Raw genomic sequence first — 23,249 nt, forward strand, 5'->3', positions numbered from 1 at the left:
ATCCCTCTCCATGCTTAGATGAATATTATCAGAATAAACCATTGGTAGAATTTCCTTTGAAATGGGATCATATTTGATAAAGAAAGATAGGCCACAACACCTGACTTTAAGGTGATTGGCACCAGGAGGCATTATTCTATTCCTAGATTTATTTACATATAAAACAGAATATTAATAATAGAGGTCATCTTGTAATCTTAAAACCTATGGTTTGACAACACCAACACAATTAACCCCAAGTTACCTGTCTGCTTATTGATTTATGAATATGTGCATGGATGAAACAAAATTGGGTGAGGTCACCATTACTAGAAAAGTGGCATATAAATTATGTCCATTTGCAACACTTTGCATTGCTAATTCCTCAATTTCTAGTAAGAAAAATAATAGCTCTAATAATTTATAAAAATGTATTTATTAATTTTTTGAAAAATCAGAATTTTCCACACATCAGTTCATCCTTTTGTTGACTTGCAGCAAAAAGGTGACCTTTGCCAGTGAGGTCAGGTTTTCATTGCCGTTGGTTTCTGTGTCTGTCTGTTTTTGAAATAACTTAAAAAGTTCTGGATTGAATTTTGCTGAATTTTTCAAAGAGCGTGCATGTTGTTACCGGGAACAAATTGTTATATTTTGGTGATGATCATCTGGATCCATTAAGTTTTTCAAACATTCTATGACTGACTACAGATATGAACTTAGGGAGAAAAATGTCAGGGGAAATGAGCTATTTGGAGGAAGTCTTCACTCTCTTTTCTCATTGTGTTTTCATTTGCTTGTTGTAAAACTGTTTTGTTTTTTTTTAACAAGCATGTTTCAGAACTTTAATTTCATTTTTGAAAGTAATGCGTCTTTAAGGGTGATTTTTTTTTCTATTGTTTTAGGCAGGAAAAAATTGTGATTACAGTTTTTAGTTCATATATTTTCCTAATATAAATAAATATATATATATATATATATATATATATATATATATATATATATATATATATATATATATATATATATATATATATATATATATATATATATATATATATATATACACACACACACATATATAATAATATAAAAGATAAGATACCTTATGTTTGCTATTCACAAACAGCTTTGATAGTTAAAAAACATCATATTTGATTTTATTTTAAATTTCTTACTTAGAAAAATCTGAAGGATATCACTCTAGATCGCATTAAATATAAATAAAAGTAACGGAAGTTTAAGATCATCATGTACTGAAATGTGAGTCATAACTTTGCGGGGTGCTATACATGGAGCATTACGGTAAAGCTGAGGAAACCCCTCCTCCTCGGTGTAAACCCTCCATGGACGGAGAGGAACCGCTCTCCATCATCATCCGCCGAAAAGTGCGAGCGGGGAGCGGTAAGAAAATGCCATCCCTGGCCGCTCTCCCTCCGCAGCAGACATGAGCCCGGCCGATGCCGCACCGAGCCGCTCTCACCATGCGGATCCACTGCAGAGTACTCCTGATCGCCCTGTGTTTGGGACTTTTTCTACTTCTTTACTTCTTGGGGGGGAACGGCGGCGCGGAGGATCCGCTGTTGAAAGAAGTTGGAGCGGATCGGGACTCGGAGGACCACAGATCCTCTCCCCGGCTGTCCGATGATCGGAGAAGAGATGCAAAGTTGGCCAGGAAATCGTCCACAGGAGAGGGCGAGCGTCCGGGAAGACAAGACGGCAGGGCGGCTAGAAGGGGGGGCAGCATGAAGGCAAAGAGGTAAAAATGGGAGTTTGTTTCTGCTTGCAGTGGATCCAACCTTCCCTGCTAGTTCAATTTCATGCTTTAAGTCACATTACTCTTTATTTCTCCTAATGTCAAAACACTCCCCTGTGTGCATGCCTAGTAATGTGCATTTAATCTACTGTAGGTCACCCTAGAGCATGGTTCACATGTTTGGGAATGTGTGCAGAGAACATAGTTCCAGGATTCTGCAGCACCAGGCTATAAATCATCTCCTGCTGTCAGTGTCTTCATCATTGAACCCCATTTTGTAGGAAGTAGGCCATCCTCACACTCCTGTGATTGATTGAAACTGCAAAGACACCTCTTGGTATTTAAAATTAATGTGTCCTATGTGCACAAACTTATTCAGTTGAACCACCACAGATACTATCATAAAATACTCATAAATGAAGCCCATTCTGTTGAGCAGAAGCTTGCACAAAACAATCTGAAAGTGAATCTGTGATTTTTTTAAATTTTTTTGTCCTCCTCTTTTTGAAGTGTTGCACAGATCCTCTGATCAGGCTTTCAGTTTCACCCAAGATGGAAATGTCACCTTCGCTTTCTGCTGCAGAATGGACCCAGTTTTGTATTTTCAAGCCTCATGCATCCCTTGTGTTTTCACCTCCAGCTTATGACAGCTGCGCTGTGGAGACGCCGGCTTGGTAATATGTATTCAGCTCCAGAGCCAGGCTGGAGACTCCAGACGCTGCTCGGTAGATAAAGAGCCATCGAGGCGTTGCATTGAGGAAAGACCTTTGCGTCCTTGCAGAGGCACACTGCTGTGCGTGTGCTCAGTGCTGATAAGGGAGATGGGGTGAGAAGGGGTCACCGGTGGTTGTTTAAAGAAAATGGAGGATGAATAAAAGACTAACTGGGTGAAAAACTGTGCCAGACCGCTCAGATAAGAGGAAGTGACTCTTAGTTCAAGCTGAAACTGTCAAAGTTTTGGAGAAAAGCACATTGCACACGGCCAATGTGTGCATGAGATTAACTATTAGAATAAAGCTTTATTGCTTTTCTGGGATATAAAGTGCTGATGTTAGTCGTTTCAGTCTGTGTTCTGGGGTAAATCTACTCCTTCCTGTTCTGCTCGCCTATAAATTGGAGCTGTGGACAGATTTCCTGTGAGACGCGCCCAATAGACACAAATCCAACTTTGAATCTTTTAATTTCCTCTCCACGCATCGCATCACTTCCTGTGGCCAAAAGCAACTGAAAGAAATGTTCGAGTAGCTCCTGTCACCACAAACCGTTGTCTTCAGTTTGCCCAAATTGCAGACCTTCCCTAACTTCAATCCAGGCTTAATCTGAAGTGATTTTTCTCCCTGTAATAATTAACAGTCCATTTGAGATGGTAGTTGCTCAGTGAGCACACGATCGTGAAGCTCTTATTACCAAATCACTTTGTTCTTTCACACTGTCTGTGATTACAGAAGCCAGAGGGTGTGGTTTACAGATCACTGCTTTCTCTTGATCATTTCCTGAGAGGAAAATCCCCGTAGGGCTGATCTCACCATGCTCATGTAGACTTTCAAACCCACCGTTCTCTACATTTTATTTTCTGCATCAAGTTCTTATATCATTAAGTCACCATTTATCCCCAATATTGTGATATCACTGACAGCTCATGGTGGTTATGGGTTTATGCTCTCTCTAAACATTACATCTTTTTTCCAACATTTCAGTTGTCTTGAAGTCTGGGCTTGACCTGGACCTTAACGCACGATGGTTCTTGTTCTTTTTTTTCTTCTTTTATGAGATTTCTGTTATGTTGACATAAAACGGTCCACTTTGGATCCAGCTTCAAGTGACAAGCAGAAAGCCATGCATTGGCCCTAGATGAGCTTGAAAAATCAACTCCAGAACCTTGGTAAACGTAGCCTGATAAACCAGACTAAATGTGAGATTAAATTTAGTCTTGCCCCGATGAATGAGACATCGGAAGATTGTTGATGAGAATAACCCATTGTTTTTCAAACCATGCCTGTGCCTATTAGGGGTGTAAATAATAATCATTTTGTATCGATGCATCGATCCAACAGCCGACAATCTGATGCATCGATACGTCCGCAAGAGTATTGATTCATGTTTTTTTTTCCTCCGGTCTATTTTATTCATTTTGCTCCTGGGCGTAATTCTCCCTCCCGTGCTGCGTTGGCACTAAACCTGTTTTGTCCTCCTACCTCGCTTCCTGGTTATACTCCTGCAGCAGTGTGTCACAGTGAGCTTGACACAGACATTTTTGATTTATGCTTAATATTGAAGCGTGGTCTGTGCTACACACAGACTGGGTCTAGATATGGCCGAGGCGGTGGGGAAGTGGGGGCGAGTTTAGTCCGACAACGGAGGGACATGAGGGCCAAAAAGAGCGGAGATCCAGGTGGTAAAATCATCCCAGCGTTCTTGTGCACCTCGCTCTTCTAACGGGTCAAACTTCACAAGTTGTTTTCCCCAATTTCGGTCATAAAAACAAAACAAGCCGGCCTCCTGTCTGCGGCACTGTTTGCGGTCAGCTACAATTTGGGAGAGGTGCAGCGGAGCGTCTGTGGAGGGAGCGGGGACGTCTGGAGCCGAGGCATTGAATTGCACTCATTGCACGGATTTTGTGCAGTATTTTCTGATGCAAAGCCTTGAAGAATCTATAACGCAGGGGCATTAATATTTTTCAGTGAATGAGGTTTTAATAGGAATAGGTGGAGTACAACATTTCTACTTCTGTTATTTGCTGTTGTTTCTCAAAAAAAAAAAGCATAACGATATTACAGATTTCATTGATTTATTTCAAATTTGAAACATTGTCTAGCCTGTAAGATAAAAAAAAAGACAAAAGAACCAATTAATCGAATCGAATCGTGGTGTATTCTTGAGTATCGAAAATATTCGAATCGTTGGGTCAGGAAAACGATACTGAATCGAATCGCCATGATGGATGTGATTTACACCCCTAGTGCCTATTGGCCAACGCTCTGACCAATGAGCGCAACTGACTGTGACGTAGTAAACGCGACAGAAAGCTGTTGGGGGAGTGTAAACAAACAGCCTGTAGGTAAAACAGCGAATACGTCTTTCTTAAAAATAAATGAGCGTAGAGCAGGGGTGGGCAATTCCAGTTCCTGGGGGCCGGTATCCTGCAACTTTTAGATGCATCCTTTGTCCAACACACCTGAATCAAACGGCTGAGTTACCTCCTCAGTATGCAGTCAGTTCAGTTCAGTCGTCTTATCTGATTCAGGTGTGTTGATCCAAAGGCACATCTAAAAGGTACAGGATACAGGCCCTCAGGAACTGGAATTGCCCACCCCTGGCGTAGAGCCTCTTCCTGCTCATGTTTCAACGAAAACCCCAAGTCTAATCTTTCCAAAACTGATTCCAAAGCTGAGTCAAACAAGAACTGTTCAGTAGTTGTTGCCATCTTCCTTGTTGTGCTTTCTCCAGTGTCGCACAGCTTTGTTGTCACGCCCTCAAAACTCCGCCCACTTTGCATCCAAAAATTCAAAGCACATCTCTGCATTGTGATTGGCCCGCCAGTTCTAGGGCCTGAGGCATTGATCGAGGTTAGACCACTCACAGGAAAAAATGATTTTGCCACTGGCGGGTTGGGCTCGTTTATTAGGCTAAGGTAAACCACCTGTGGCTTTAAATTACCTAGGTCTATTGGGAGCCAAACTAGCTTCACCCGTTAGAGCTTCTACCACCATTAGTGGTGTCCTGATAGAACCATACAGATATTGCAGCTTTGAGAATTGTTTATTTTATATATATATATGTATACATACACTGACTGGCCTAAAAAAAAAGTTGCTACCTGGATTCAACTAAGCAAATAGGTACGAGCCTCCTATTGGATAATTACTGCATGGGCGATTATCTTTCAGCTTGCAACAAGCTATTTAACCCCAACTGGTGCAATGACTTAGCCTGGGTGCCATTCCGAACTTAGCCCCGCCCACAACGTTTGAGGTCGGGAAGTTCGGTCTGGCATTGCTCAATAGTAGCGCGAGTATGCTCGCACAATATCTGGTGGGCCAATCAAATAGTCAGGGCGGGCTTTATACGATGATGGACAGATGATCAACAGTAATGTAATCAACCACGTCACCAAAGCGCGCATGGGTGACAACAACAATGGCTGCCGCTGGAGAGTTGAGGTGTGTAGATTCTGCTATTAGGTCTGTTCTAGAAGATATCGACAGCAAATTAATTTTAAAAGAGGAACAGAGAAACGCGATCAAGGCGGAAGTTTAATTTATCAGCTGGCTCCGTTGGTCATTTAACATACGTCACGCACTCCGTTGCTCTTATTGGTTGTAGGTCTATCCAATTGAGTGCAGAAGCATTTCTTTTCCTGGTTCGTTCAAAACACGCCCCATAATCACAGCTCTATGGAGCAGTATCAGACTCATATTCTGACTAGAATTGAGTAGGACTACGTCAGGCTAGCAATGACTTGCTTTGCATTTCCTAAACAACCATGTCGAAAGACACATCCCGTGGTCGTGGAAAAGATGTTAGTCTGTTTGAGAAGGGTCAAATCATTGGCATGCATCAAGCAGAGAAAACATCTAAAGAGATGCAGAAAATACTAAAACTGAGTTAAGAACTGTCCAACGCATTATTAAAAACTGGATAGTGGGGACCCATCATCTTTAAGGAAGAAATGTGGCCGGAATAAAATCCTGAATGATCGTGATCGGCGATCACTTAAACGTGTGGTGAGATCAAATTGAAGAAAAACAACAGTAGAACTCAGGGCTATGTTTAATACTGAAAGTAAGAGCATTTCCACACGCAAAATGCGTAGGGAACACAATGGATTGGGACTGAACAGCTGTGTAGCCGTAAGAAAACCACTAATCAGTGAGGCTAACTGGAAAAAAAGGCTTTAATTTGCTAGGGAGCATAAAGATTGGACTGTGGAGCAATGGAAGAAGGTCATGTGTTCTGATGAGTCCAGATTTACCCTGTTCCAGAGTGATGGGCGAATCAGGGTAAGAAGAGAGGCAGGTGAAGTGATGCACCCACCATGCCTAGAGCCTACTGTACAAGCCTGTGGGGGCGGTGTTATGATCTGGGGTCGCTGCAGTTGGTCAGGTCTAGGTTAAGCAACAGTATGTGATCAAAGAATGAGGTCAACTGACTACCTGAATATACTGAATGACCAAGTTATTCCATCAATGGACTTTTTCTTCCCTGATGGCACAGGCATATTCCAAGATGACAATGTCATAATTCATCAGGCGGAAATAAGAGATCGTCCTCTATACCTTTAAGCACTGTGCTTCATTGTTGAATGGCTCTGACAAAGATTCATCATTAGAGATGTTATTTTTTATTTCTATTTTTGGCGTTAGAAATTAAACAGTCTTCTGTTGTCTTGTAAATGTATTGTGAACTTTTCCAGAGCTGTTTGTTAGTTTTTTTTAAGTCAGTCTCAGCATTGTGTGATTTGTTTTTTTTAAGCTAAGATACTAACTTAATTTCGTTTAACATTTTATTGAATCTATGCCAACATTGTACTTTATTTTACCCGAGCTTTTACTAATTGTACATTAGGACCTGGTTGTGATTGGTAAATATCAGGAAAAATGATACAGCTTAAAAGATTGTACATGTTTTCCTGAAGAAATGCAGCTTCAAGCCCTCGATTTGAGACGCAGCATTTCTCCCTACAGATGTGCGTGTGCAGGATTAGATTGCTGTTAATGTTTTGTATTGAAACAAATCTCCTGGCCTGTCGCTTCAGATATAGTTAAGCGGCGTTCCGGGCAATAAAGAAGTCACTCTCTCACAGCGGCATTATGCAGAGCCATAAAAATGTCATCTCGCATGAGTGAGCGCTCTCTCTGCTCGGGGTGTTTTGAGATCTCCCCGATTGCCTGGGTAGCCCGATGTGCTTCTAAAGGGTCTCATCAGGAGATTTTTGCTAAATCTGGTAGTTTGGCTAAAACTCTCAGAAATTACAACTGAATGAGTCATTGGGGGCGTGGAGGCCAGAGGATAAATGATGGCTCTCTACAGCCAAGTTTTGAAATCAAAAACAACTTTTTTAAAACAAAGGCTTGTTTTTTTTTTACTTGAAAAGCTGCTGACCTTAACCCTTTATAGTGCGAGTTACCTTTTTGTGTCACTTGCATACCCCATAAAAATGGAGATGTGCTTGTCCTGTCCTGCAATTACACTCATAACTTAAAATTTCGAATTTCAAAGTATTTCACTGAGTACCCTATGAAGGGTTAAAAGAATAGTTTATATATTTTTAGAAGAATCCTGTTGGTCATTTTGAATTACCGTATTTTCCGGACTTTAGAGTGCACCTCACTATAAGCCCCGCCCACTAAAAAACTGGAAACCTTCATATATAAGCCATATCGGGCTATAAGTCGCTGATATCTAATGAACTTTCTCCCACCAAACCAGTAGGGGGAGCTCTATATATCACCCCTAGAGTAGTTCCAAAAATAGAAAATTAAAACCGGTCGACTGGACTTTCAACTTGGAAGACGTTTCCCTTCACATCCAAGAAGCTTTTTCAATTCAAAATGTCAGGAATAGTGTCAAGTTCGAGGTTTTATACAGTAGCCCAACAAAACCATGCTAACGGAGGAAGGGTCCACACTTCACATGCATTGTCTACTGATGGGGGTCAGAGGGCCCGGTGGCGCCAGTGTACGGCAGCCCCGCTTCTGTCAGTGAACCTCAGGGCAGCTGTGGCTACAATGTAGCTTGCCACCATCAGTGTGTGAGTGTGTGCGTGAATGGGTGAATGAATGTAGTGTAAAGCGCTTAGGTCAAGTCTCCTGACTTGAATAAAGGCGCTATATAAGTACATGCCATTTACCATGATGGTGAGCCGTTTAAACACGACACCAACAGCAAAGCAGACAGTGGTACTTTTAATTACTATGTAAATAACTGTATGTTTCAAAACGAAACAAAAATCTTTAAAGAACAATGTATTTGAGTATTTTATTTTTTACACTACAACTTGGAATTATGGGTAATCCAGAGCATAGATTAAAACCATAACCATTACGTACAATGTGTTAGCGATGATTCATGCCAAAATTAGGTACTTTAGCGGATTGCAGAAAAGAAAAAACAAAGAAGAGCTGTAACAACGGAAAAAACGTCCCAAAATAAACATGGGATCAGGTGTTTTACTTCATATGGGGTCCACCCAGATAATGTTGCTTACGGGCCTATTGTTGTGTCGTTACCCCATTGACACAATCCAAAGCAAAATGGGTTTCTACCTTGTTAAAATACAGTTCATCTTAGTTTATTTATATAATACTCAATTCCAATAGATCAAATCTTTTAGTTTATATGAAAAACTGATTATATGTACAGATATATATATCTGCATTAGTTAAAATATATATATATGTATAAACATATGTGTTCCTATATAGCTTCTCTTTCAAATTAGGAGCTGGTATTAAACATACTTTTATTTGCACAATATTCTAATATCAAATGTTTCTTTGTCATCAGCTCTAATGGAGGGAATTATCATTATATAGAATAATATAGAGGCTTGCATACATTAGCCGGTGTATAATTAATCTTATTTCACTTAGTGAATTGAGTAACTGAAATAAATGTAGCAATAATGTGAATAGCTCTCCCTTTAAAGGGAAGAAACTAGATGCAGAGCTGGGCTCATTTGATGACTTGGTGTTCAGGAAGGCACAAAAACACAGAAGCACTTCCTTTCCTAAACGAAAGTTAATGGCAGCAATAGCTCTTTTGTTGGTTTCATTTAGTAGAGAAACAACCAAGAAGCAGATAAGATCTGTGTGATAAAAGTATAGAAGTAGTGCCATCAGTTGTTTCCTAAATGGTTTTGTCAAGGAAGGAAACAAGGTTAAACATAGAAAGGTTTAACTGCATCACCCAGTGAGAAAACACGACAGCTTTATTTCTCAGTGTTCTGCTGTTTCACTCGCATGGTATAATGTTATTTCTACACTGAGTTGTTTGAAGTAAACTCTTCCTATTACTTTCTCTTGTGTAACAGTGTGCTTTTATTTTTGTTAAATTCTTCTAAAAATATACATTTTAAGCATTCTAACCCATTGTAATGTTAACAGGTATGATTATCAAGTTCAAATTTGTTTTATTATTCTTTTATTTTAAACATCCAGTGTAATACTTATCTAAATAAATATATCACAACTCACTTGTCCCATAAAACAACCCAAAATAGTGTATATTATTATAGTGTTGTCAGATATGTCATCCTTTTTATTAAGTAATTCATTAATTGATATCAAACAATTCATATTCGATAACCAAACTACTTGTTGCATTCAAACGTCACAGAACAGAGAAGTTTTCATAATTAATGAACATTTTAGGTGATAAAAAGTAATTGCATAGTTACTTGACCTATTAACTTGTAACTTTGCAGTATAAAGTTTATATAGTGAATAACTATTTCCATCTAAATTAAACTTGTTACCCTCCCAGTTCCTTCATTTCTTTTTCAAATCATTTCATATTTGGACCAAACATGACAGGGTTTAATTGGCACCAAACATCACAGCATATTCCTTAATCTTGATCTGAATTTTCTTGTACTAAAAGTTCCCCAAGGTACAATGCATGCATACAGACGGAATATATATATATATATATATATATATATATATATATATATATATATATATATATATATATATATATATATATATATATATATTTTTTTTTTTTTCCCATTTTGATGCATTTATTAACTTGGATTTTAACTTTTATTTTGTAATATTTGATCGGCCAATCACTGATCAGGTCAGAGTGACTACTTCAAATCCTTGATCCATTGATTCATGAATCACTAGCATTGAACATCTCTACTTTGTTTCATTCAGTGAATGGCTTTGATAGCTCCTGCTTTAGAGTCCACTAAATGACCCAGTTCCATTCTAATAGCTAAGAAGGCCTCAAGGTGTGTTTCTCTACAGCTGTTTATCTGGTGTCCGCTCTATTTCTCCATTTTTCTTCCATATTATTGTTAGTAATTTTTTTCCTCTGCATACTTAATAGATCTTGTATTGCTTTGCAGCCAGAGAGCTCATCTCCTGCTTGCTCTCTTTGCTGACTGTAGTGAATTCAGACAATTTGTGGCTCTTCCATGCCTTTTTTTAAAGGCTTCCAGATGTGGGGAACATTCTCAACTCATGAGCTGCTCATGTGTTCAGGTCATGTTTGCAAAATGAAAATCAATTTTTTGTGTCTTTTTGTTTTTATATATAGCAATTTTTTATGCATAGGAAGTGCAATCTTATCGTCTGACATGGGTATATCTGACAGTAGGGGAGTATTCACCAACCTCTGCATGGCTGTCAATTTTTTTTTTTTTTTTTTTACAGAGCCTTTCCATTTTTTCTAACCTAATTTGCCGTGCGCTGTCGTCCCTCAGTCATGCAAAAAACAAGGTGTCATGCTTTGAGGCAGGCAGCAACCCAACTGCCAATTTTCCCATTTTTGTTTTCTTTTTCTTCTCGCTCTTCCTATCAAAACCCAGAGGAAATCCTTTTTCTTAACAAAGAGTGTATCAAGCAGAAAAACCATTTCCATTTCACAGTAGCTTTGCAAAAGATGTAATGCTTTGAAATGAAAGATTTGTTTTGTTCTTCACCCCCCCACAGACCCACACAACCACCTGAACATCTCATTATAACCCCCCCAAAATATGATTTTAGGCTTCCTCTACCCCGCCCCTACATCTGCACAATAAAACATCTCTTTATTTCTATTGGGGGGCCTCTATGCTCTTTATAGTTAAATAACTAAGACCTGTGAATATATGGGCAGCTAAAAAGTAGTGGAGAATAGCAGATACTTCATTACTAGGAGGTTTCTACTCATCCGTAGTGCCTTACTAAAATATTGCTGCCTGTTCATTTTATATTTTTTTCCCATTATTGCTTCGGTGCATCTCTATAACCCAGGCTGATGTGCTCCCTTAAACTAAATGAACTAAATCAAACTCCAGCCTCACCTTACTGTAGCAATTATAATTTAATTACTAGATAAGCCAGAATGATTCATATTGTTTTTAGAGACAGTTTAAAAATGGCGGAGCCTGAGAGCTGCAGTTCTTCTATATATCACCCCCAATCAATGCAACTGTTTGATTGATATCAAAGGAAATACCCAATAATATCACATAATCGAGTCCTGATGAATATCCCCTCACCTGAACCTGTTGGATACTTGAAACTTAAAGCGAATCTGACCTATGTACTGATTAATTGAGCCGTTCGATTATCTGCCCACGCTGAAGTACCTACGTATCGTCCGTTTAGTTTCCTTATCCGAGGGTAGGAATTGAAGTTGGACAGTTAATTACATTTGCAGTATAATGTCAATTTTTTTTATTGCAATTTCCAAACCTCAGAGGCACTTGGATGTTGGTCATGTTACATTTAAAGAGAATCAGAGACACGCTGTCTCTCACTCCAGCCTTTAAGGTGGTTGTAATGTGCTTAAAGTCAGTCTGCTGCTACACAGAAGGGAAAAGAGAATCGCCGCTAGAATGCATAGAGCTAGAAGTGAGCACTTTACCATGCAGCAGTGAAGTCTCACAATGACGGAGTCTGGACGAGAGCATTGAAATCCATGAAAACGGTGAAACCCTGAAGCTGATGTCTGGAAATACTTTGGTTTTCAGAGCACAAATGTTCAGGATGCTCACCATGACATAAAGTACCATCAAAGCTGTTTAATACATAGACAGGTTTGCAGGGGGGATTCATGATTTATGTTCAACAAGGACCTAAAGAAAACTGTTCAAGTTCTTGTTTTATTCAGATCTTTATTACAAATGTTTATCGATAGGGCATATTATGGTTGGTACGGAAGAATATATGAATATATATATATATTTTAAAAAAATCTTAACTTCAACTTTTGGCAAAGTTGCAGTAGGGACTGGGTCTTTATTTGATCCTTTCATTGTTATAGTGAAAAAATGTGTTCTCATTGATTTGGAATTATTGTGACATTGATGAATTCCTATTTATGGTCTAAAAAAGGGTTGTTTGGATTCCATTTGATAGATTTTATTATATTTTCCTTCATCTGTTCTATGAGTAAATCAATTAAACTCAATAAATCAGACAGTAATAAATGGCATGTACTTATATAGCACCTTTATTCAAGTCAGGAGACTTGACCAAAGCGCTTTAAACTACATTCATTCACTCACACACTGATGGTGGCAAGCCACAGCTGCCTTGGGGCTCACTGACGGAAGCGGGGCTGCCGTACACTGGCGCCACCAGGCCCTCTGACCACCATCAGTAGACAATGCAGGTGAAGTGTCTTACCCAAGGACACAACGACACTGAAAGTGGGAGTCGGGGCTTGAACAGTCAATCCTTCGATTTCAGGGCAAACTCCTACATCCAACGCCACTGTCATCCTAATAATACGATAATAATAAAAACAGACTCGAGTTAAGTCATAGAAATCCCACATCTTCATGCAACTGGTGACCTGATCCTTCCACACATTCTCTTCAAACAGGAACTGAATCAAAAGCTAAACGTATCTTAAACACGCTTCATGACCTGGAGAAGTAAAAAGAAAATGTCTTTCGGTAACCATGGCAAAATGGTAATAGGTTTACAGCCACTACAAACAGGAAACTGGACATTTGGGCATGCAAATGTATTGGTGCTTAGCTCTGGTATTGGTTTTTTTCTGCATGATGTTCATTGTAATCTCGATCAGTGCATTGTTTCTCTCCGGGTCCTCTGGATAGGCATCAGCCCCCTGTGATGCTAATCGATAAGCAGTAGAAGATTGATTATTACTTTAATAAACAAATCAAACTTAATGCAACCCACTGCTTTCACCGGTCTCTTTACTAGGAATTAAATCAGTGGCTGATTTCTTTTCCATAAGTCGCATTCTGGTCTTAAAATCTTTGCATGCTATACTCCTTTTAACCAGCAGTTACATTTATTTTCAGATGTTGCAGACTTAAGTTGCAGCTATAAATTTACATTAGAGATATTTTATTAGGGTTTCACCTGTCTATGCCCTGCTTTATCATTTATTTGTGTCAATATGTATTTTCTTTTCCAGTAAGTTTCCAGGTAACGTTCTCCTACCCGTGACCAGGCGCAGGCTGCCTGAGGACCTCATGCACTTGGCTGTAGTGGCTTGTGGGAACCGCCTGGATGAGACCCTCACTATGCTTAAGTCGGCCCTGCTGTTCAGCCTGAAGAAGATCAAGTTTCACATTTTTGCAGAGGACCCCTTGGCCCCTCAGTTTGAAGAAAGGGTAAGAAACACTCAGTGTGCAAACACGTATGCACACAATGATTCTCTGAAAACTCTTTTTCTTGGTCATACAGTCTCTTTTCTTCCAAAGTATCAGGATAAAATAAAACCATCATGCTTCCTCTAAGGTCGACCTTTTTAGGTCTGCTTAACAAATAATTCCTCAAACACTAATATAAACTCCCGTTTCTATAATTTCTTTTAATAACAGACATCAAACTTAATGTGTAATAGTTTCCATTTAAATGTTTAGTGTTAAAGCCTTCCTCCATGGGTGCTGAATCAGAGCCATGTGTTGAAAGAGGAAGAAAGGGAAGCACGGCATCCTGGGCCTGCATAATGTTGCACATATGCTGACTTTGAACAGGGAAGAGCTCAGGAGCAGCCACAGTGTTTAGAGACGTGATGAAGGTGCTTGCCAAGTCCTGCTGACTCTCAAGTCTTTTCAGGGCCAAATTCTTACAGCGATGTATTAACTTAATCAGTTTTAGCTATATTTTTTCTGGTTTTTAGTCAAGCTGCAGATGTTTTTGTTTTTTATGGCAAATATCTGATCACTTATTTTGTAAAGAGCTGACCAGTTCATACTGTTTTAGATGCCGCTGATTTCTCTTTTTAGACAAGACAATATAATAATCTCTGTATGTTTCCATAATTGATGTATCCCTTTGCTTACAGCTTAACCAGTGGCCTCAATCCATCTCAGACAGATTCAAGTATTCAATCTACCCCATCTCCTTCTCTGTGGGTGATGCCGATGAGTGGAAGAAGCTCTTCAAGCCCTGTGCTGCTCAGCGACTCTTCCTCCCTGTAAGACTGCAACCATATCACCATATCTCGTCACATATTATTAGCTTGCAAAATGTCATTGAGCAGGTTAGAAAGAAAGTTTTTCGTCACACACATCTTTTTCTCCTTGTTTCGTCTCTTCTTTCTAGGTGTAGTCCTTTGCTAGAGTTAATTACATGCATGACTTCCCAATGCACACTCAATGAAACAGCCTCGTCTCAAGAGAGGGAAACCAATGATTTCATTAAGGGGATCTTGTGCTCTATTATTGATTTTCCTTTTCAGACCAGTGTACATTGAAATATCAGCCAGTTTTCTGACAACAAAAAGGGGCATAATGCTGGTACAGCAGATCCATAGAGCTTTCCTCCCATTGAAATGCAATCAGTAGCCATTCAGTTTGTTTAATCTAAAAGAGCTTTTCCTGAAAATCGAATTGCAGCTTCTCTGATTTTCTTCTTCATCCCTCATTTTCGGATGCTCCTCTTAGATTGCCGTATCCAGCTGATTATTGGTTAATGACATTTGGCAAAAAAGCTGCACTTAATGCTCTTATTAAAAGTGTGAAATTACACAAGATCTATGATTGAGCCTCGAGGAACTCCTTTTAATTATTTTAGTAAACTGAAAGTATATTAATCTGTAAGAACAAACTGTCTACTTGATCAGCAAACAGGGAAGAAATTATGCTTCTTACTAAATTCAACTGAAAGCCCAGGAGGCTGTTTTGGATCAACGTTGCTTAGAGCTTTATCAATATTACAGTACAAGTTAGGCAACTAATGATTATTTTGCTAATTGATTCATCTGTTGATAATTTTTTTGATTAATCGGTTAATAATCCGATAGCAAAAAGCTCATTGAAGAAGAATTTTTACAGTATTAAAGAAGTGGAAACTGAAACTTTTCCGATTAAGGAGTTCTGGATAGAGCATATTGACAGACGGAAATGTTTTTCTTGTCTTAAATGCAAAATGTTTCGATTATTCTCTTACAATTTTGTTATAATTACTTCTCTAAATGATTTTTTCTGTCAGCTAAAGGCATGTTTTAGAGTCTCTATGATCCTGTTAATGATAAAAGCATCACTAAATGAGTTTACAATTATTATAATAATTAATTATTCATTATTTATCCAGTTCGTTGTTTCAGTTCTAGTACAAATAACCTTAAAATCTAATTTCATGAGATAGTAGGTGTACATCGAGTTAAATTTAGATCCGTGAAACCCTCAATGGTTCTATTTGAATGAACAGTTATCGGTTTGTAGAGAATATTAATTGTTAATTCTGAATAATATTTGCTTTACTCTTAATTTTACAGAATTGTCTCAATTATGTTCAACATAGATTGAAGAGGAATTAAAACCTGATGGAGACTTAATCTGGTTCCAGACTCCAAGCCTGATAACTGCCTGATTCTGAAGGCAGAACTTTAAAAAAGAAATAGACTAAAGGTGGTGTGAACTGCTCCCTGTAGCAGCCACATTAAGATTTGCAGGTCTGTGTGTGGTTAACATCACACAGTTTTGTTTGTTTTACTGAACTGCCAGTTAATTACAGACAATTTGAAGTGACATTGAGAAGAAAGGCCAAATCTGAGACATTTACAACAGTATTATAACAGCCCTGTTATAGCTCCGGATGCTGTGCTGAGTAAACATAAAAATCTCTTAATTAATTACCGCGCAGGTGAGCAAACTGTTAACATCTATAAGGAGGTTATAAGCTGTGTTCTCCCTTCACTATTATGCACTGTTTTTATGTCTATCAAGCAGAATCAGAATAAACATTGAAGTAAATAGTTTTTATTGTAAGAAGCTGTTGAAAAGCTGAAGGGTTGTTACCCTTATGTCTAACTGGACGCTGCTCCCAGGTTATCCTGAAGGATGTGGACTCGTTGCTCTACGTGGACACCGACGTTCTTTTCCTGCGACCCATGGATGATGTCTGGATGTTGCTGAAGTCCTTCAATCAGACCCAGCTGGCAGCGATGGCTCCAGAGCACGAGGTGCCTAAGATCGGCTGGTACAGTCGCTTCGCCCGCCACCCTTTTTTTGGGGTCACCGGGGTCAACTCCGGCGTAATGCTGATGAATCTAACGAGGATCCGCAGTACGCTGTTTAAGGTGAGCTCACTCTGCAGCACTTGGCGCTATGAGGAGCAGGCTGGGGTTTTTCCTTGTTTGAATTCATGTCAAAGGCTGAGTGCTTCGAGTGGCTGTGACTGAAGCTCTCCAGATTAACACGCCAGCTTCACACACTTCTTGCCTCAGAGCTCAATTTAGCATCTCTTCTGGCAGCAGATTGGACTTGAAAAGTGGGATATAAATATCTTTCTCCTCCTTTGATGATTTTCTGTCTACTGTTTAAGGTCGAGTGTTGAGCTACTTTTTTTTTTTTTTTTATCTTGCTCTTACAGAGTAGCCTGATTCCCGGAGGTCTGTCGTGGGAGGATCTTCTCCATCCACTCTACCAGAAGTACAAGAACCACATCACCTGGGGAGACCAGGACCTCCTCAATATTATCTTCCACTACAACCCAGGTGCAGTTTCTGTCAAACTTAAAATAACCCATCTACTGTGGATACAGAAAGTAAAGCAGTGAAATCCTCTAAAAGCTTCTATATTAAAGGTTGACGTGCATATCCCTCTCTGTAGACACTGAACTAATCCTGTAATGTTTTAAAGCAGCCCTCGTCATGGCTGAGGCTTCAGGCGGGATTCCAGCTGCAGCTGCCAGATGTGGCATTAAATGCTCAGATCCAGCGGCTGCCAAACGACTGAGCCAAAAAAAGCTCAGCTCTGATGCCTCCAGATGAATCTTTTAATTTTTTTTTTTTTTCCACCAACAGGAGAACAATCATTTTATTGTTTGCGGCTTTAAGAGACTTAATGCTCTTTGTAGACGAGTCTAAAAGGAACCAAACAATGTGGCGTTTTAATTCCTTATTTTTCTAAGGCACGTCCTGCCCTCTCTGTTTGTGCAATTATTCACAAAGGTTTGAGGACCAGATTTTTTACAGAGACACCCTTCATCTTTTACTTGAGGTTGCAAACATCCACTTTTTTGCACAGCGTCTGTAACTCATTGTTCACCCACTTGAGCTGAGGTAGTGGAGCAGTTGGAGGACATTTTAGAAAAAGCAAACACTTGGCCTAACCTGCATTATCTGCTTTAGGATGAGTTCTGACTATCTAGACCTACAGAAAACTGATCTTTTTCCTGTTTGTTGATTCTTATACAGTCTGTTTTAGGACCAGTGATGGCTTTTGTGACGTTACTTTTTCAGATATGATAAATAAAAAGATATAAAAAAGCTGCACTTACCTGTTTAGCACCCTTAAACTAATACTCTGTTGAAGGAACTCCTGATTAGATGAGCTTTTGTTCACCTCTGCTTATTATAGGTTTTCAATACCTACCATTGTGTTTGTTTAGCCTGTTTTTTAGTTGTTGCTACATGTTTCTGAGGTATAAGCTCAAGTAATTAGAGGTTTATTGATTTTAATACATGTGCCTTTATCTCATTTGTCTTTGCCATAAAGTCGAACTGTACCCATTAGACCCGGAGCATGATGCTGCCCCTACTTTGTTTTTCTGTGGGATCTTACCTTTTGGGTATTGTGGGGTGCCAGTTCAGAGTTGGTGGCACCACACCAAAAACCTTTTTATTATATATTGTTGACAGTCTTCGTTTTTTTTTAATCCTTTTTTTTGTTTTTTGAAAAGAAACATGCTCCGTACCTTATTCTGTAATGCAGGTTTATGCAAGGTTTATGATCCAAAGAACCATTTTTGTATTTATTTAAAAAATGCTAACTTTTAGCCTAAGTTATTAAGAGCCATTAGTTAAAGTCCAAAGACTGCTTGCAGCTGATACCTTAACACTACAGATAATTTGGATCCTTTTTAGCTGAAATAAAACCTCTGGTTCTAGCTAAAAGGTATGGTGGCCGACTGGGGTAAACGTGTAAAAAAATGGCCAAATGCGCTGCAGACACATGAAATATGCAAACTCCAAAATGCACAAACAAAAAAAGAAAACAAATGTAGTTTTAAAATAAAAAAAACATCATTCACGGAAATTATGATTTTTGTGTTGTGGAGTTTGCTTCATCCTACTCTCAAATGTTGCAGGACTTTTCTGTTGCAGCATCGTTTGTGACACATTTATTCATTTGCTACAAGTTTTTTCCCTGTAAGCCATTGTAAAAAAGACATAAAATAGCCAAATTTTATAAAGACACTAACTCTACAGCTGGATTTTATGCTAGGTTCAAACAGAAATGTTTCTAGTTGAACAATACTGGATATATGTTCCACTGAGTGGGAAATAGCTTTCCAGTTATTTTTCCCCATCCAGTTCTTTTTAGCAAACCCCAAGCTCTTTAACAAGGGTGTGCACTCTTCTGAATGAACCACTGCAGAGGAGAAATGTGCTTTGAGCTCAACAATTATAGTTCCTCTTGTCGTCAATCAGGCGTGACGAGTGCCTGATCTTTTTCTTTTCTTCCGTTACAGAGACTCTCTTTATCTTTCCCTGCCAGTGGAACTACAGACCTGACCACTGCATGTATGGGAGTAACTGTAAAGGTGCTGAGGATGAAGGGGTGTCCATCCTCCATGGCAACCGAGGAGTTTACCATGACGACAAGCAGCCTGCATTTAAAGTAGTCTATGATGCAATGCATGACGTAAGTGTTGAGAGTAAAATGAGGTCTCTGTGGTATTTAATGGCCAGGGACCTGATGGATCTTTTGAAAGACTGTGGCGTATGATTTCCATCACTGTGATGATTCAGTTTCTCCTCATGCCCTCTTAGAGGAGACAACTCCCTTCGGGGTGGAAACCCTTCGCCCATATTAAAAGCAGTCAATCGGAATAACTTGGCATTGCTTTCTGCTGACCTTTATCTCTCTAGGGACCGAAAAGGCAGAAGCACATGATCAAAAAGCCACACATACCACCCAATTAGCTGCTGTAGCCAGAATATGCAAAATACCTACATTTGTGAGGAATATTTTCAAGTGAAGGGTTTTGATGTCTTGTAACTTAGAACTGTTCTGTAGATAGATTTCATATTAAAGATATTGACGCCTCCCTTTCGTATTCATTTGAATTTTTCAGATTATGTTGTGCTACAAGCACAGTGTTTGATATATATTACTAGGATTTTAGGTGAAAGACCAGAACACAAAGTAGAAGGTTTGAAAATAATTTTGATGTTGCAGTGTTACATTTTGAGATACTTCTCCTATAATGTCATGCTGACATGAATCAGCTCCGCAGGTGCAACTTCTCTTTGTTTTTAGGGTGACATATTTCCATCTATCAAAGGGATGAAAAAATAGACTGTAAGTTAATTCTGGTTCTAACATGTACACTGTTCCTGTTAGTACCTTTAGTAATAAATTAATCTTCCCATGAGCTATGACCTCCTCATGATTCCTCCCGTTGAAAAACTTCCCCACAGCACCATGATTCCACCATCGTGCTTCAATGTTTTCCCCTATTTCCATTCTGCTTCCAGTTTATTCTGCTTCTGTCTCCGCCCCTGTCCAAACTCCATAGTAAATACTCACTGTGAATTAATTATCTTTATGCATGATGTACTTAAAATGCACCAAAATAAGTTTCAAAAAGCTATTGAAACAGTTTTTGTACCCACCTGAAAACTGTTTGTTTCTATCAGTTTTTTATTAGTTTTATTACTCCCACTTTTCTTTTTCTTCCATTATAAACTTAAATATATCTAATTTCTACCTGAATTACGTTTTTAATTAATTGCACAGTTTTATTTTTGCCTTCTGAGATGCATTTTTTCTCCTCTGCCATTATACACCTGACTTCCTCACTGTGGAACATAACCTTATAACCTTATTTTCATTGTCCTCACCTGCTGCAGAAAAAAAAAAACTAGATGCATAACAAAAAGAAAAAGGCAGACAGTTTTAATTAGAGCTTTATGTCCCTCTTCCAGTGTTTTTCCTTGCACTTCCACATTTATCAGTTACTTTTATTGAGTGATACAAGTATGTTTCTTGGCATAAAACCTCTGGGCTTTCCAGCAGAGAGGGTCTGAGTTTTCCTGATGCAGGAGTAAAACGAATGGCAGTAAAGTGAGTAGCAGACATCTTAGAGGTATCCAAGCTTATAGTTTTTGCTTTTGGCCATAATTTCCATTTTGATCTCATCTGACCAAAGGAAACCCCTTCCACATTCCCACTGTGTCCCCCACCTGTTTTATTGTAAACTGTCAGCAGGACTGCTAATAAGCAGCTTTCTTTTTACTGCTCTAAAAAAAGCCAGAGTTGTGGAGGTAACAGTTTTCCACCTGACACATGGATCTCTGTGCTTTCTCCAAAGTTGCCTCTCGGCTGCTTCTTTAAATACTTTTCCTTCCTCCTGTGGTGTCAATTTAGATGGATCATAATTAGTAAATTGTTCAAGACTTGGAATATTTTTAATTGAATCAGTTTATTTGTATAGCTCCGCTTCACAACATCTCAAGGCACTTTGAGTCAATTTAATCCTGACAGTTTGGAATAACTACTAAAAATAAAAGGCTGCACTGGATTTTTGTTTTGGGTTAATGGAGGGAAAGGGCTGATTATACACCCATGCCACGCTTTCATCTGTTTATTACATTTTTTTATTATGTTCTTCCTTTTTAAACATGCTAAATTTTCTTTTAACAGCTTTGTACCGGTTTGTGTCTCACATTCAATCCCAATAAATTTAATTAGTTTGTAGATTTCAGGTTAAAAAAAAAAATACCATAAGTTGTAATGACAAACATACCCCTTTTTTGTGACAATGTTCTTGCCTTTCTTAAAGCTGAAGTTTTACTGTACACCAGTGAAAAAACCTTCCACCTAAAGTTGGGTTAAACAGAATGTACTGCTCTTGTAGCTCATGAAGAGAGCTCATTGAAAAAAATAGCCAGACTGTCGTTTGTGTTAATTTTCTCAAGCTCACATTAAACAATCTGGGTCAGTTTTTCATTTTAGGCAGCGTTCTCTCTGGCAGTGAAGTCAGCTCCCTCTGCACAGCTGAGATAAGCCTCTTAAAGACAATTCTGCACATAATTTTAGGATTAATACGCAAAACCTGCCCTATCCCAGCTGACAGAATTTCTAAACGCTGTCACCAGGCTGTGATGGATTCCTTAAAATTTAAAAATAACAGATTGAAAAAGCTTTAAGATAGACATTGATGTGGTGGTGGGGTATGTTTCTGTCTCTGCAGTTCCCCTTCGAGGACAACATGTTCCAGTCCCTCTTCTATCCCATCCAGAACAAGTTCCTGGACACAGTCAACACTCTGTGCGGTCGGATCCCGCAGGTCTTTCTCAAGCAAATAGAAAAGACAATGAGGAAGGTGTTTGAGGAAAGGGTGGTACGCCACGTCAGGCCGCGCAAATGACCGAGAGGGAGAACTGGGCTCCACGTGGATGAGGAATGACACCAGGATCATTTGGGTCAAACCAGAGGCTCCCAGTGGGTAGTGCTGGACACATTTGACCTCCTGGAATGAGGTTCAGAACATGACAGAGTGACAGTGCCTTGCAAAAGTCTTTACTTCCCCTTAACCTTTACATTTTGGAACGGGACGACACGATGTGCACAGGATTGTGAGCTGGAAACGGAGCCAAACATCTTTTAAATCTGGTTGATGCATTTTCCTACTAAGTTTATGCCCATGTTTTACAAATGAACAAAAGCTCCATCCTTGGGAGAGCATCCTGTGAACAGTAAATTAAAAATATTCAGTATACAATTTGACAGGACCATTTCAACACAGGTAAATCCTAGTCTGTTTAGGGATTTCTTTGTGTGTTTTCAATAGTAGAAAATGACCTTTTTTCCTGCAAGTAAATTCCAGGAAAAATCTCCCTAAACTACCAGAGATATGAATGTTTTAGCAGCAATATTGAAAGTGGGTCTGCAGGTATGAGAAGAATTCAACGTCTCTGGATCTTTTCTGCAGTGGCTAGATGCCACCATCAGTATTTAGTAAAGCACAACAAATGAAATCTTTTTTTTTTATTTTAACTATTGAATACAGATTAAGATGCACTTTTTTATATTGGGACTGGATGTATTTTCTATTTTTTGTTGTTTGTAAGTGAATGTCCATATTTTAAGTGACTTTGCCTGACTAAGGCGAACAAAATGTGCAAGTTTTTTTTTTATTGGTGACTTACGATGGGTGATAATGTGCCATATAAATATTATTGTGTGCCATGTTTACTATCAGAGGATATTGAGTGATATAGAAGTGTATGTGTGTGTATGATGGAGTGTTGTTTTTTTATGTGATGTAATGCTGTAATTATATTACATATTTCATCATGGAAACTTAAAATGACAGTGCAGTCGAAATGTTTCAAAATAAAACAACACATTGTTTTGAAGCTA

The 23,249-nt window shown here is 38.9% G+C and overlaps 1 protein-coding gene across 1 annotated transcript; it reads left to right on the plus strand.

The window, feature by feature from the left end:
- Positions 1-1,298: 1,298 nt before the first annotated feature.
- On the plus strand, positions 1,299-23,249 carry gxylt2 (glucoside xylosyltransferase 2). The gene is made up of 7 exons (XM_038285249.1): positions 1,299-1,735; positions 13,841-14,039; positions 14,717-14,848; positions 16,703-16,954; positions 17,248-17,371; positions 19,351-19,523; positions 22,078-23,249. The coding sequence occupies exons 1-7, from the start codon at positions 1,437-1,439 to the stop codon at positions 22,252-22,254; spliced, it is 1,356 nt and encodes a 451-aa protein (XP_038141177.1). The 5' UTR covers positions 1,299-1,436; the 3' UTR covers positions 22,255-23,249.

Source organism: Cyprinodon tularosa, unplaced genomic scaffold (genome assembly GCF_016077235.1).
Source record: "Cyprinodon tularosa strain WSP-4 unplaced genomic scaffold, ASM1607723v1 ctg209, whole genome shotgun sequence".
Classification (NCBI taxonomy): Eukaryota; Metazoa; Chordata; class Actinopteri; order Cyprinodontiformes; family Cyprinodontidae; genus Cyprinodon; species Cyprinodon tularosa.

Coding starts and splice junctions, on each gene's coding strand:
- gxylt2 (XM_038285249.1), top strand. CDS start 1,437: ATGCCGCACCGAGCCGCTCTCACCATGCGGATCCACTGCAGAGTACTC. Junction 14,040..14,716: donor CCCCTCAGTTTGAAGAAAGG/GTAAGAAACACT, acceptor CTTTGCTTACAG/CTTAACCAGTGGCCTCAATC. Junction 17,372..19,350: donor TATCTTCCACTACAACCCAG/GTGCAGTTTCTG, acceptor CTTCCGTTACAG/AGACTCTCTTTATCTTTCCC.